Here is a 16,503-nt window from a genome sequence, read left to right on the forward strand (position 1 = left end):
TTTACCGCCGCGGGAACGTATTAATCTGGTTGAGTAGGCTACCAACTGTACTTTGCCTGGGCCCCGTTCCTGTCCAGTGACGCAAGATCGGCAGCGTTTGAGGGGCCCCTAATTGGCACGGGGCCCTTGGGGGGGCGCACCCAAGCTATCTCAGCTACTGATAAACATGTAAATAATAATAAATTCAGTTGTGAGAAAAAATACATACCTTAACATGTTCTTCCCTAATAAACTTCCCTAATAAATGTCTAATGTTTTAATCAATCTATTGTCCTTCTGTTTCTGTTTTCTTTTGCTGATGATTCTTTTTTACTTTCTCCTTTCCCTACTTCCCTCTGGGAATTAATGACATGTGGTAGCTCAGGCATGTCCAGACCTGCTCTTAAAACGTGCTCTTAGTGATGACTCCATGGAAAAGTTAACAAATACACACACTGGCAAGCAGCACACTACAATATCCACTCAAGCCTTTATGCAAGACTGCAATGGGCAAATTTGTTGATCATCTTTGTTCATAAACATACATTTTTGAAAACTCTTGTCCTCTAACTCTGGCCCTGAGGCATCCTCACATTAGATGCCTTCACAAGAGCCAAACAGCTTCTTTCCATACACCGGTATTGTTTAATTGACATCCCTTGGGGTTTTTAATAAGCACACCTTAACCAAACCATACTTTTCAGTCTTTGCCAAGGCACAACAATTGCTGACTATTGACTTGGCAGAGCCTTTCCCCCACTCTACCCTACATCACAGGAGTTAATAATATTTTTTATGGGAATGACTTTGGAACACTCTTCCAAATGAAATTATTTCATGCAAAAACTATAGTACATTTACACGCCTGACCAAACAGTGGTTATTATCAAAGCAAACCTGTACGCACTGAATGACTGTGATAAGAACAATGTAAATTGTGAGTGAGTGAGTGATAGTTTCCTGAAGTGGAGAGTGTTTTTTTTTATTTTTTTGCATTGTCCCTGATCAAATAAAGAATAAACTAAACTATGACAATAATGAGAATTTATGATAAAAAACTGTCTTTCCATTAAGATTTTGTGGACTGTATTGAAAGCCTTGTTTATTTTTTTTATTGAAATAATGAATGGGTCACAATGGCACAAAATAAGTGCAAAAAAGTAAAAGTAAGTATATAATTAACACTGCATGAATGTGACATATTTGTCAAATAACACCTATATCAATTTAAAACACTTGCAATATACATGTTATATGGCAGTATCTAAATGTTTGAAAGATGTTGCAAATTGCCATATACTTCAATGAAGGGTGCTTTGAGTTTGCGAGCAGTGTAGTCTCGGACGCATTGTATTTAAACTAACACACAGAACAGTTCTCACCACTCAAAAAAATGGAGCTTCTATAAATATACACACTAATGCTTCTCATACAGATGTCAGCACAAGGCCAAAACAACTGAACACACATACACACACATAGATACAGTCACAATCATTTCTTTACTAACTCAAAATCATCATTAAAACTAATACATTAAGATACACACTTGCACATACATGGGTGAATTTGATGAAATCTGTCAAATTTCACCTCAAAACCAGAAGAATTTAAAATATATATATTTAGCAAGAAAATTAAGCCTGTCTTTAGGACACGATTATTTGTATTATGACATTATTTTCATGGCAAGTACATTATTTTACTGTAATAAAAAAATACTCAAATACTAAAAAAATACATTTATTAATTTAATGTATTAATAAACCATTTATGTATTTGTTGTACTGTCTTTACTGTAAACAATAATAATTGAATTGACTAGATGCATTACAGTGTCTAAAATTATATAAAAAAATTATATTACAGTAAACTTGTCAAGAAAATCACATGATGCAAACAATATTCATGGTCCTAAAATGAAGATTCACATTTGTGAGAAAAATATATTATTTTTCCTTTTCTTTTTTAAATGTGACCCGGAAATGTTTTGCTGAGATTGACCAACACATTCCTTTCGCAAAGCTGTGGATATTTTTGAGAACTAAAAGATTCTGACTACAGGAGGACTTGAAGAGGCAAGTTATAAAAGACATTCTCCTGTGACACTTGATAGTGTGCAATATGTATAGTTGGGGAGCGCATGAGAGATGTTTACCATTCAGTAGGCCTACTAACCCTCTAGTGTTCCTCTTGCTTTCAAAAGCTGAGACCTCACCTGATCTACGCTCAGATCTTGGTTACAGGAACACCTGTTCAGGTGAGATTGTGAGGGTTTAAGAGCACAGCTGCGCACAACAGTAAAACCACCCAAATATTAAAAGCATTTAAATCACGAGTGTTCCAATGCCAATAGCTTTCTTGCCACATGCTGTACGTCATAAGCCTTCATCTCCATTGTTTAGTGCAAACACTTTGCTTTAATGTGTATTTACCATTAATTGACACATTAGATGTTCCTTTGACAACATTACCTTTATAAGTACAGCACCATTAGAAATTTTCATTGAACATTTGACATGCAATGCTACACGGCTGCCCTCATGGAACAAACAAATTACAAACTTAAGCACAATAAATTAATGAGTATGAGTAGTGTAAAACTGTAAAACAAAGCATATATTTGGTTTAATATTGAGCTTTTTTTGTGAAATGCTTTAACGGAATGTCTTTGTGTGCTCTTGTGACATTGTAGAGGGGCATAGCTGAGAGTCTCATTTTCAAAGATATTCTTTCCATCTCTTTCATTTTCCCTCCATTTTTTGCCACTCTCCTATTTCCTTTTCCCATCCTCGTCAGTTGTCTCAGCTCCTTATTTTCCTTCCCAGTGAGACTTTATCTGTCCATCTATCTGTGTGTTTGCTTACTTATCATCCAGAGAGAGAGAGTGCCATGGAGTACTTTCTGAAGATAAAATAATGTTATATAGTCATATTTTAACTGCACTTGCAGCTCCTCACCACCATGTTGGACAACTGCTCCACCTAGAAACAGAGCCAAGACAAAATGATTCATTCAGATTAATGAATTTTCTAGAATATTCTAGCACAAAACCTTGTCAGGTGAAGTACTTCTTAAGTCCATTTTTGTTAGATAGTAGTTATACCCAATTGTTCTCACTCCAAAGAACACACTATTTGTGCCTTAACTGCTTATGAAACGCAAAGAAAATATATTTCCTTATATATGAATGATCAATATATTAATGGATTTAATGGGTATATTGAAAATATACAGAATAATATATTGTTAATATATTCATATATTGAAAAATATGTGACAATATATTTCCATATATATCATAATGTATCTAATTTTATATTCAGTAATATACTTTATAACATATAGATCTGATATAATATGGCATGATATGGTACTGCATGTGTATAAATATATTGCATATATTTACTCATGCAGTATATACATACATACATATAGAAGTATATAATATAACATATTTCTTATATTTTATAATTATTTACATTATACATTACATTAAACACTCTCCTTCATTACATTAAAAACAGATCTCCCCCTTAATTAATATTGACCAAAAAAAACATTAAATAATTTAATTTTAACATTTTATCTTAACTCTTAACACACAGAAGCAAAGCATGCTGGGAATTAAGATATCAGTCCAGGTGATATGTGCAAAATTTGAGGTGATATTTTCACTTTTATGCCATAACTTAATTATGTATTTTGTATTATATCTCCTGATTTAAACATGATAACACATAAAAGATACATTAATATGGGAACATACATGTAAATGCCATATATGTACACAATAAAGATAAAACGTTATGAATATTACATGTAATGCTATTTTTGTCTTAATTTCTACATTTTATATACATCAATATAGCCATACATGGTCAATGCATATATTGCATATTGAAAAATATAAGCACTAGTTTTCCATATATGGAAATATATTATATAAAATATCGCATTATATTTTGCATTTCCATATATTTTTGTTTTGTAATGGTATCCATGAGGAGTTCCTCCATTGCAAGAATTCAAAATAAGCCGTTAAAATAGGCAAAAGAGACATTTACCTTGTGTTGTCTTCCCACATAGTATAGAATTGGTAGAGGGTCGAAGACTGCAGGTACGCAGCATGGCTGAGCAGATGCACCAGGGTTGTGGTGTTTGTACAAGGCTAATATCTGTGTTAAACAAATACACATACCAATATTACAATGAAACAGAGAAGCAACGTATGTCTTATTTTATTTTACACGCTGTAAAATAAGTGCCCAAAATAGTCAAATATGAAGTGAACTCAGTAGTGAGCTGAAAGTGATTTATACTAAACTGAGAGAATTTAAACCTGTTTTAAATCAGTTATCTGATCACTCATTCACATGGTCTCATTAGTAGCCTATTCATAGGTAAAGTTTACATAACATAATGGCATTTTGATAATCAGATGAAGTTGTATAATTGGTAGAATATTTAAAAATGAAAATGTAAAAAAATTGCACAATGAAAACTCAAATAAAAATTAAATCTAACCCAAAAATACTTGATTAAGTCTAAACTTAATCTAACTACTTAATTTAATCCTTATTGATACAACCAGTCAAAATATTAAAAGCTTTTAAAAGAATAACTAGCTGTGAGTATCATTGTAATATCTTACTGGTCTCTAGCTAATGACACAAAGGTACATCAGTAAAAAAGTCTGAACATACCTACTAATTTGTTTGTGTGTGTGTGTGTGTGTGTGTGTGTGTGTGTGTGTGTGTGTGTGTTTGTGTGTGTGTGTGTGTGTGTGTGTGTGTGTGTGTGTGTGTGTGTGCGTGCGTGTGTGCGTGCGTGTGTGCGTGCGTGTAAGGTTCAGGTCCCTTTAAAGATTGTCTCTTGACATTGTACACAGCTTTGCTGACAGTATGGGAAAACACCTTTCTCCTGAGAATACTGAAGCCTGGTTCACTCAAAGCCATTGCCCTGAAATGGCCGATGGGGCTCAAGCGCACAAATGGACGGTGTGGCGTGCTATATACAATGCTGTGCTGAATGGAATTTTTTCTTCAGATGCAAGACAGAAGCCTCTCGTTTGTCACTGAGTCTTCGCAAAAAGTGGATTACTTCAAGAATCCCCTTGAGTGTTCCAGCAGGATTTAAAGACGATGAGCTTCAAACGATCCATCACCTGTGCGGGACCCATAGAGCTCCCAGGAGATCACTATATGTGCATCGTGTACCTGGGTCGCATGCACAAGGAGGCGGCCACTGAGGTGCCCAGCTGCCCTTATTGACGTGATGAGCTCAACCCTTTCACACGTAAATTTAAAATATTCTAACTGACCCCCCAGTGTGAGTTTTTCAAGGCGACCGTTATTTAGAACACTTTAATGTTTCCATGGTGACGCGTCATTGCTTGTCACGTGACGTAGCGCAACCACAACACAGCGCTGAATGATGATCTGCTTTTATGTAATTTTTCCTTTTTTATTCAAAATATTCACAAATGTATTAGTTATAGCATGAAACACTGATAGTCCGATTGTCAAATATGTGCAAGTGGATGTGTTTTGTTGTTTAAACAGCTTTAAATGCACTGACCATTCTAATCACACCGGTGTGATCATACGCTCCAGGGACTAGATAATTAAGATCACAACGGTGTGATCGTACGTGCGAAAGGGTTAAGACTCTCCGGAGAAGGATAGCTCCCCACTGCCGATTCAACAGAGCCACAGAGAAAAAGCAAAACTTTTGCGCCAATGGTGCCATCAAGGGCTCACAACCTTGTCTCATTCACTGCACAAGAAGAGGAACGTGATAATGCCCATGTCAACTGGGCCAGCCAGTTGGACTGGTTGGACTGGTTGCCCAGCCATTTTGAGCTATATTGATGATGAGTTTATTCGCATAATCTCCAAGGCAGTTGAAGAGCTTGACTTGGAATGGTCTCCTCCTGCTGAACCAGAGTACAGCAGGCTAAATCCCAGAAGTACACAACAAGGTTCCCAAGATGTGGCATGCCCCGACTTGGCTCATGCTCACATATCGGGTTTGCCGCTTCAGTGGATGGCGGCGACCTGCTGGGGTACTTCAAGATTCCCCCGGAGGAGGAAGCTATTGCCGCTCACCTCTACCCCTCAGCATCACTCAAAGTGAAGTCCTCTGTTGTGCACCCAAACAAGCCATGTTGCACCACTGCTATCAGCACTTGGAAAGTGTATGCAGTGGCGGGACAGGCAGTGTCAGGCCTCCACTCGATAGCTGTCCTGCAGGTTTTCCAATCAAAGATGCTGAAGCATCTCGACGAGGATGGCCCTGACCCAGAGATCTTCACAGAGCTTCGCAGCGCCACTGGCTTGGCCCTGCGAGCTACCAAGATCCATCGGCCATTCCATTACATTCGTATTCAAGCTCAACAGACACCTATGGCTTACCTTGACAAACTTGAAGGACGCGGAGGCGGCCATCCATCTAAATGCCCCCGTGAGCCCAGTGGGATGAATCCCAGTGGGAAGTTGTTGAAAACCTTGGTGAGTGATTCACAGGCGCAAAAAATAATAAAGAGCTCATCATCCGCCCGATGCTCCTCCAGCAATCGCCCAGACCATCCTTCGAAACTACGTACTCAGACAGAGCCTTCGGTAAAGCCCAAGGACTTTCGGCCACAACGTTCTTATTTCCATTCTCACCCTCTTCTCACGCTCGCGATGAGCCTGTTGATGTGGGCAGACCAGCATCTCCAATCTACTCAAGCTGTCCATCTCCCCAACCATCTCAACTGTGACCGGACATGCTGTCAAGGCACAGGGTAGCCCAAGGAGAATGGAGGCTACAACCTCAGACAGTGAATATGATATGGAGCATATTTAGATTAGCGGAAGTCGACCTCTTCGCATCAGTAGAGAACTCTGTCCACTGATTATCTCCCTGGCGGAGCACTCTACACTGGGAGTGGATGCGCTAACTCACCGCTGACCGAAAGCGCACAAATACGCGTTTCTCCCAGTGAAAATTCAGCACCAAGTGCTGTGTAAAATCAGGGAGGAAAAGGAGTCAGTGCTGCAAGTTGCGCCGAAATGGCCCACACAGCCTTGTATGTAAAAGTGTATGTGGCCGCATTGGTCCATCTACCATTCCCACTTGGGATCTCGCTCTAGTTTTGAGAGCCCTGGCTTGCTCTCCTTTTGAGTCGCTTTATCAGCTCCTTTGAAAGTGCACTCATCTAAGACGGCACTTTTTTTTTAAATATAATTTTTTGGGGCATTTTTGCCTTTTTTTATGATGGGACAGTGAGTAGACAGGAAGTGAAGTGGGAGAGCGGAAAGGTCCATGAGTCGCCCAAAGTGCAACATCGCTATATGTCGGAGCTCTGCCCACTAGGCTATCAGCTCCGACATATAGCGCTGTTGCACTTTGGGCGACTCATGGACCTTTCTGCTCTCCCACTTCACTTAGCCCACTAGGCTATCAGCTTCGACAAGACCGCACTTTTGCTTGCGCTCGCTTCTGTTAAGCGAGTAGGTGATATGCAAGCTCTGCCAGTCAGCGAGTCTTGCATAGATTTCGGCCCTAATGACTGTAGGGTCATTCTTAAGCCAAGGAATGGTTATGTGCCTAAGGTGCTCTCAATGCCATTCAGGGCTCAGGGTGACGAGCCCACGGCAGAGGAGGACCCCCTTCCACAAATGCTTTGCCCTGTACGCGCTTTGTGCATTTATATTGAGTACACCAGACAGTTTAGACTCTCTGATCCGCTTTTTGTGTACTTTGGTGGCCGCACTAAAGGCCTGCATGTCCCGTAACACATTCTGTTGACTATATATGTAACATTGCGCCTACATGTCTACTAACTCTCACTAAAGTGTTAGAGGTGTTTTAGTAGCCCGTCTATACATAATGTTCAAAAGGGTCCATCAAAATAAAGTGACCAGCCCTATAGGTGTACTACTCTACGAGAGGTATTGCCTCATTATGGGCATAGTCGAAGGGGATGTTTATTGAGGACATATGCTAAGCAGCTTGTTGGGCTTCGCAGAACACATTTGCCAGGTTTGCCATGATTACAGGCTACAGTGATTGGAACTGTCGATTAGTGTGCACTGATTGTGGTTCTTTTCCTTACAAGCAGTGGCTGTTGCTTTGACGTTGGCTGAGATGCTGTTCAAACAGCTCTCTTATAAGTGCTGTATTCACCACTTTCTATCCTTTGCCTATACATGTGCAAGCCACTGCCTAGCCCAGCCCCCAAGGGCTGCGGGTTTTCAACCTGGTCCGCTATATAAAAAAGATTCCTTGTGATGCCCAGCCAATCTGAAACACAATGCATCCAAAGTAGCGTATTGACTAGCCTGGTAAGCTCCACGACTGTGTTTAGCTCTGGTGAGAAGCTGTTGTCAGGCATGTGCTGCCTATGCTACTAATATTTTGATGGCTACACCAAGTATCACGTTGTTGCTGATATGCCCCTATGCTTGTTATAGTATGTCTCTGCTTATGCTGAGCACCCTTTTCTGTAACACAGCGTTTTAAGTTTTACCTTTACCTTAAGTTTTACCGTGTTACCTATACGCAGGTCTTGCGTGTCTTTGTTTGTTCAGTCAGAAGATTCCGAGGCAATGCCGCTCAGCACCACATTATATAGAGCATGCCACGCCCCCAATTCACTCTCCTTCTTCGGCTGTACTTTGATCCAGAGATGCTGTACTCTTTCAGAAGATGCATAATAGCACCACCTACCGTATAACAGTAAAAACATCGGTTCCACTTTATTTCGATAGTCCACTTTAGACATTCTACTAACTCAGTGGTTCTCAAAGTGGAAAAGAAAAGGTAATTGTGACTTTAAAGTCAGAATTGTGAGATTAAAAGTCACAATTAGCCTACCTTTTTTATAGTTGTATATGGCGGACACGGGCCACAAAAATAGGGGCGGTTCTAGGGTCCGTGGATATTCGGGGCTTTAGCCCAAACTAAAATTTGTTATTTTTATTTAAATTAATGAATTGATTATAAAAGCAATTTAAGGGAATAAAGAAAAGGAAAAGCTTATTGTATTAGTGAAATAATTACAGTTGTCAAATATTAAATCTTTATCTACTTACATTTTACCAGGCGTTCGTTCACTGTTAACATCCTTCTGTGAACGGTAAGCCCCGCATTCTTTAAACATTTTGACATTGATGAGCTAGACCGCTGAACTTTTAGTCATCCAACAAACAGAGCGGTGCGTAATGGAGTGCCTCAGAGCAGCATCAAGAATATCAAATACATTGCAATGAATCTCTTATTTGCATCTTAAGGTTATTGCCAATAATAATGACAGGTTTGCAAAAAGTGTAGAACTCGGTGAGCTCACACAAAACACATCTTCAGCACGCGACTCGTTTAAACGCCTCTGATTGGCCGATGCATTCAACAGACATGTCTGTGATTGGCTACAATGCTCAACGCTGCAAAAGCACGTTGTAAGTACCCATAGATATAAACACTAGAGCCGTTTCTCAATGTCAAGGATACTTCCTTGGCAGGATTGATCCTTCCAAGTTATTCCTTCAGAGGCTAGGCGAGTCTCCTCTTTAGCATTCGGAGAACACGTAAATGGAACAGGCTAGCAAGTGCACGTCATTACGTCAGTGAAAAGGTCCGCTTTTGGCGCTACAAAAATTCAAAAAGATCAAAAAGTTGTGATGTACACTACCCTTCAAAAGTTTGGGGTCAGTACGATTTTAAATACTTTTAAAATAATTCTCTTCTGCTAACCATGTTAAATTACTTTGTACAACTTAACTAGTTATTTTGTTAAATGACAGGTCCGGTTCAGTTAGCAATCAATAACGTAATTTGTATATATTTGTATAATTTTTAATATCAATACGGTAGTAATTTGTACTGGCATTTAAACGTTAAACTTTACTTATATGTACTACGGTTATAACAAATGTATGTAAATATACTTACATTTAAAAGCATATTGCCCCCTAAGAGCTCCGACTCCGCTAACGTCCGACATTTTTTATTTTTTAAACAAGATAGCAAAGCTGGCGCATCGGATTGTGGGTGATTTGAGAGCGTGAAGGCTACATATATGCATCCTTTCCTGTGTATGGGATATTTTTCGAACAAAGGACTCAGTCCTTGGTTGAAATTTTGAGGATCCTCGACATTGGAACAGTCCTTTGACGGATGCGATGACGTAGCATCCGCGAAATAACGGCTTCTGAGGATCCTTCCTTGACATTGAGAAACACCTTAGATGTCGCCTTGGGGTTCTAAGCATGCATCAAAACTGCCGCCATCTTGGAACAGGGGTCTTGTCACATAGATATCCATAATAAAGGCTAGATGTCGATGTCAGCACCTGGCGGCCATCTTGTCACAGGCAGCTCGCTCACTCGTAACACTGTGTTTTACGGTGCATGCACTTTTTAAATAACCATAACTTGCTCAATTTTCTACCGATTTTCAAACGATTTGGTTTGTTATAAGCGTCAGATATGTAGTTATGACACTGCACACTTATGAATAATTATGTATTAATTATGTAAACATCCAGTTATAGCCACATTAATAACGATAGTAAGAAACCAAACCGTTTGTAAATCTGCCAAGATTTCAGCGAGATAAGAGTATTTGTGTTCTCACCTTACATCAGGTACCAGAGAGCCTGCCAGAAAGCTTGCCTATGACAAGATGGCCGCCGGTGATGACGATAGAGACTCCGCCGTAAGACATCTAGCCTTTATTATGGATATCTATGTCTTGTCATAGGAAGTAGCTAGGTAACACTGAATTCACGGATGATGCCGGACTTTTGTGCTGCGTATGGATGTTCACACGAACGAAATCTAAAAACCAGACAGCAAGGGATTACATTTCACAAGATTGTGAAATTTTTTTAATTTGTTTAAAATTTCTCTGGACTCTATAATAAATACATGTCTGACCGTTGGACCGAACCAAAACAACTAGAAATTCGCATTCATGACGATTTATGGCGATTTTATTTCCGTTAGACCAGGGGTAGGCAAGTTTGGTCCTAGAGAGCCACTATCCTGCAGAATTTAGTTCCAACCCTAATCAAACACACGTGAACAAGCTAATCAATGTCTTCAGGCTTACTAAGGCTATGGGCAGGTGTTTTTTTTCAGTGTTGGAGCCAAACTCTGCAGGACAGCGGCTCTCTAGGACCAAACTTGCCTACACCTGCATTAGACCTTTCCTACATTGACGCTGATGAGGGGCTCCCCTGTTTCAAGATGGCGGCTCTATTGACGCATTCGTTCCAATGAACTGCCGTATCCATGGCGACATCTAGTGTTTATATCTATGGTAAGTACCTTTAATGCAAAGGGGAAAATATAAATAAAACTGTAATATGCACTTTTCATGATTAGGTAATCACGGCAGCTGTAATCTTATTCACATTTGTTTTTCTGATCAATTGTTTTGCTCTATGAGAAAGACAAGGCAGCAAAATATTCGGGGCTTTACTAAAAACATTCCGCCCCTGGGCCTACGTAAATAATAACAATACAAAACTGTTGAGTTGAGTGGGGGACGGAGGGGGGTGACTGTGGGACGCAAGAATCACTGTCTTCATGTTTTTTATCATTTACGCCCGTGTTATGGAAATCATTATGAACAGCAGCTACGCTAATTATTTTCCCTTTTTGCTTTTCTGCTGTTATCTCGGGACGCGAGTCCCGAGAAAAACGGCGTTCGTCAGCTCCAGTTTGTATCCAGCCTTTCACGGAGACTTCAGATACCCCAATCACAAAGCCTGTGAAGAGACGACTCAACACCGGCGATATGGACCCTCTATGGTGGACGGCACTGATCCTCAACAACTCGTCTCAACACCGGCGTGATTACTTGGACTTCCAAAAGATGGAAATGGATAAATATTCTAAATGTTCCGATCCAATCTGCCTTGTAATGCTGCCCGAATCATAAATCATGCACTGTTCCTTCCTTGGCCAGAGGAGAATGAGTCTGGTTTCTCCCAAGGTTTTTTTCTCCATTCTGTCACCTGATGTAGTTTTGGTTCCTTGCCACTGTTGCCTTGGCTTTTGGCTTGCTTAGTTGGGGACATTTAATATTCAATAATATTATTGATCTGCCTTGCTTAAGGTGGACGTTGACTCAATTTTCTTTTAGAAACAAACTCTGTTATATTATTTTCATGTTATCACTGTGAAGCTGCTTTGATACAATCTGTATTGTAAAAAGCGCTATATAAATAAAGGTGACTTGACTTGACTTGACTTGACAAAACTTGTATTCACTACAACCCGCCAAAACAAAGTTTGGTTTAACCTGTTAAGTGTCACCCCCCCTTTTTTGAATAGACATGAAAATGCACATTCCAAACTTAAATGGTATAGGATAAGAATCCTTTGGAATATAGACATAAAATTGGTCTTGTTTTAAAGAAGACATTTGGCAGATTTTTGTAGAAGTGAAATAAATTAAGAAAGTGAAACAGAAAAAAAGTTACAGAAGTTTGAGTTTATGAAAATGTACGATTAAAAAAATTAATTATTCATATTTTATATAAAATATATATTTTCAAAACCTGGACAACTCTTAAACTGCAAAAAAATCAAAGCCAAAAATCTGAACAAGTTGTGTTTCAAATTTTAGGTTGATATCTCAAGAAATGAGGTTTCAGTAAGATTTTGTTTGGGCGCAGTACCAAACTTTTTCACTAGGTCACAACCAGACTCCATTACTGCCCATATAAGGGCGCCTCCATTTCCATATGTGGTTTGAGTGATCTGAACCATCATTTTCACAATTTTCATACAATTTATAAAGTAGACATCCTATTCAGAAGTAGTATTGGAAGTTTGGCAGATTTTGATATGAATTAAACCTTGAATAAACACATAAAATAACACATATGTGCGTTATAGCTCGCGGCCACATCACAAATGGTGAATCTATTAATTTTTCTTTATATTTAAAACATTTTCAGACCTTTTTTTATAAAATAATTGAATGCTTGCCATCTTTTGAACTCTTGGCATGAAAACAAACTGGTTTCTACCCTTCTTTCATGATTTTTCATGTTCATTGCTATTTCAAAATAAAGGTCTGAACACGCCTAGGAGTATGAAAATATTCTTGTTGCAAATTAATAAATTACGTCTCCTCTGTAATTTGTTTTGAGAATCAGTAACCAAATATGGAAACTAGAGATTGTAAGCTTTCAAATGATATATAGTTTGTCAAGATTAGTTTAGGTTTAGTATAGGTTATTACTGTTTTAAATATGTAATGGATTTGGGCCCACCGGTGGGCCCATGACACTTAAGAGGTTAACTTAATTACTAGGATGTGTTCTGCAACACAATTACTAGGATGTGTTAGTTCTGTTATGATTTGTTGATTATTCTGCCATTGATATAAGGTGCAATGAGTTCATTATTTTAAATTTGATGCACGTAAATTAACATTACATAATTGATATTGAATGATGGTTCACCCAAAAAAATGAAGTGTGTCATCATTTGCTCACCCTCAAGTTGTTCCAAACCTGAATGAGCTTCTTTCTCCTGCTGAACACAAAAGAAGATATTTTGAAGAATGTGGGTAACCAAACAGTTTCTGGTACTTTTTTTAAAAACATGGAAGTCAATGGGGTCCATCAACTGTTTGGTTACTGACATTCTTCAAAATATCTTCTTTTGTGTTAAGCAGGAGAAAGAAAATCATTCAGGTTTGGAAAAACTTGAGGGTGAGTAAATGATGACAGAATTTTCATTTTAGGTGAACTATTATTTTAATGTAAAATGTTAATGTTTTCATTTTAATCTAGGGAATTTTAATGTTTGGTTTTATTAGAACAAGCCTGTGCTTGCTGTCTTGCTGTTGATTTTATGAAAGCTTTTAAGATAAATTGTAAAGTGTAAATGCTATTGAGTCCAAATGCAATTTGAATAAAAGACCCACTTTTTGCAAGTATATAAGTGGTATTAACATGATTTAAACTGACATGTGTTTCTGTACTATAAAACAGGTCTTAAGTTTTTAGGGTGAAAAAGATTACAATGCAATTAATTCCAATGGCATTTAAGAGTACAAATAGTTTTAAGCATATTATTCACAGATAGTTATTGTTATGAGGGGGTCCTTGGAAATTTTTCTCCGCTCTAAGGGGTCCCTGGTCCCAAAAAGTTTGAGAACCCCTGTACTAACTATAAGTAACTTTGCAACAACATGTCAACTAACTCTCATTAGAGTATTAGTAGACTGTAGTAGACTGTCAATAACTGTTTGGTTATGGTTAGGTGTTAGGGTTCGGGTTTGGGTTAGTAGAATTGCCATGACATGAGTTGCCAAGTTGCTCATAGACATCTGTTGGGGGACCAACAAAATATCTGTTGGGTGACCAGCAAAATAAAGTATTAGCCGATATTAAGCAGACAGTCTACTAATACTCTAAGGAGAGTTAGTTGACATGTAGTTGCAAAGTTACTCATAGTTAGTAGAATGTCTAAAGTGGACTATCGAAATAAAGTGTTACCAAAACATGGATTGCCTGAAAATTCCATCAATGGTGGGGAAAAAGTTAAAAATTTGTTTTCTGTCTGTCCAAAAAAAGTCAGTGAGTTCCAATGTCGTTTTGAAGAGTTCTTTTGAACAAAACCAGTTGTTCTTTAAAACTCTTCTTTTGTGTTCTGGAGAAATAAATGATGACATAATATTCATTATTAAGTGAACTACCCCCTTAATGACATTATCTCAGGCAGCTCACACATTAAAAACAGTCAGGATTCTCAGGTATGATCAGTTTTGTCTTCTAACAAAGACAACAAGTTTCATAATAAAACCTGGTGAAATTTGAAGCTTGCATAGGCAAAACTTAAAAGCTAAAAAAGAAAGAACATTACAGTTAAGATGCAATGACGTAAAGTATATGGCATTCCAGCCCTTGGGGTAACTAGTCATTCAAAACTTGTTTTCTCTATATTGCCAACTCTTGACCTCAAATGTACCTCTGGATACTACTGTATCTGTGCATTGTAAATGAACTAACATACTGTACATAGCAATAATGGCAACTCTTTTTTAAAGTGCTGTTGTGTATTCTTGCTCTAAAATATGCAAGAAGCAGAGAAAGGAAATGATTCAGGCAGGAACACGAAACATGCTGTTTTCTGTCCTAAATAATATTAAAGATTAGAAATAGTGCATACCAAATCATGTTGCAAATATTAATCCTATCAAGTAACTGGTATGACATACTTTTCTGGTGTATTTTCATAGTATGCCTGCACACTATTTTAGGCTAATATTGGCACAAATCTTTGTACAGCACCAGAGATTGTTATTCATGAGTTAAATGATTTCTTTCAACTTGTCCAGGTAAAGAAAACTGAGTAGTGTGAAGCTGCTGCTGCCACAGGTATAAATGTAAAGTTCAGTAATAATGTTTAGATCTGCATAATTTGCACTGTGCAGATTTTCCACAAAAAATGTCCGTGCAGAAAACTTGGGCCAAACAAATTCACTTGGGCCATGCTATGTCCAGATTGTAACTGACATTCTGTAACTTTTGCTAAAAGCTTACTGGCAAAGTACTGTGCATACTTTTATATGCCTTATGTGCATTTTTTCTCCATTGATATATTAGACTTATTTTCTGAACAGCACAGTGGTCAACTATTGTTGTGTTTTTTTGCGCTTTATAAAGTAATTAAATTAATTGAAGTCACATGTTGTATCATTTGTCAAATGGGACAGGGGTGGAAAGAAACACCCTACCTGAGAGTATTTGTTCTCAGCATTCCAGATGTAGGTGCAGGAGCCCATGCAATAGTTAGCAAAGTATCCTTTAGGCTTGTGGATCCACTTCCAGCCCAGATCTTTCCGAAAGTCAATGTAAAGCTTACGCATACTGCAGGTCTCAGTTTTTCTGTCAGAGAATATTGGAAAGGAGGGGGTTTGATTATCTTGTTGTGTGTTCAGTGAATCTTGCTTAAGTCAGTTTTATACACCTCATTATTAGATAGAAATAATTGACAGAGAGTTGAGTTACTGAATTAGTCACCTTACTCAGATTTTCCCCCCAGGCTTGAATTGCGATGTATAATTTTGTGGCATTGTTTTTCATTTTTATCCAGTTGTTTGAACAGCAGTTGGACTGGATTATATTTTGTGGTCTGTGTGACTCTTTGAAGTCCTGTTAAAAATGTATTTAAGCATTCAAAAATGTATTAGGCTTAATACAAAATGTATTATGGACACCGCTGTGCAAGCTTATAAAATAAATATATTTTAAAAATTAAAATGAACTATTTCTGTTTTCTTCAGTTTAACATATATTCCAGCTCAAACTATATGTGGGGTTATTATATTAATATACAAAGTTATTATCTGAGGACAGATGGTTTTAGAGGAAGTGAGAGAACTAACATACCACTCAGTAACCACTCAATAAAGAGGAAATCAGATTAAATGAAATCTGTGTTAAGAACAAGTTTCATAGAGGAAATGTTTATTTTAAAAACCAGTGACTGGTAAAGAGGGACATTTTGT

The 16,503-nt window shown here is 38.1% G+C and overlaps 1 protein-coding gene across 1 annotated transcript in view; it reads right to left on the reverse strand.

Annotated features, from left to right (window-relative positions):
• Window positions 1-1,054: 1,054 nt before the first annotated feature.
• tgfb1a (transforming growth factor, beta 1a) overlaps window positions 1,055-16,503 on the reverse strand; it is a 43,683-nt gene continuing 28,234 nt past the window's right edge. The window contains exons 5-7 of the mRNA XM_077207579.1: window positions 15,730-15,880; window positions 4,047-4,157; window positions 1,055-2,963 (exon numbers count right to left, since the gene is read on the reverse strand). Coding sequence (XP_077063694.1) covers window positions 2,916-2,963; window positions 4,047-4,157; window positions 15,730-15,880 — 310 coding nt within the window. The 3' untranslated portion in view covers window positions 1,055-2,915. The remainder of the gene's footprint in view (window positions 2,964-4,046; window positions 4,158-15,729; window positions 15,881-16,503) is intronic.

Source organism: Siphateles boraxobius, unplaced genomic scaffold, assembly GCF_051911475.1.
Source record: "Siphateles boraxobius isolate OS27281-9 unplaced genomic scaffold, OSU_SipBor_1 6, whole genome shotgun sequence".
Taxonomy (NCBI): domain Eukaryota; kingdom Metazoa; phylum Chordata; class Actinopteri; order Cypriniformes; family Leuciscidae; genus Siphateles; species Siphateles boraxobius.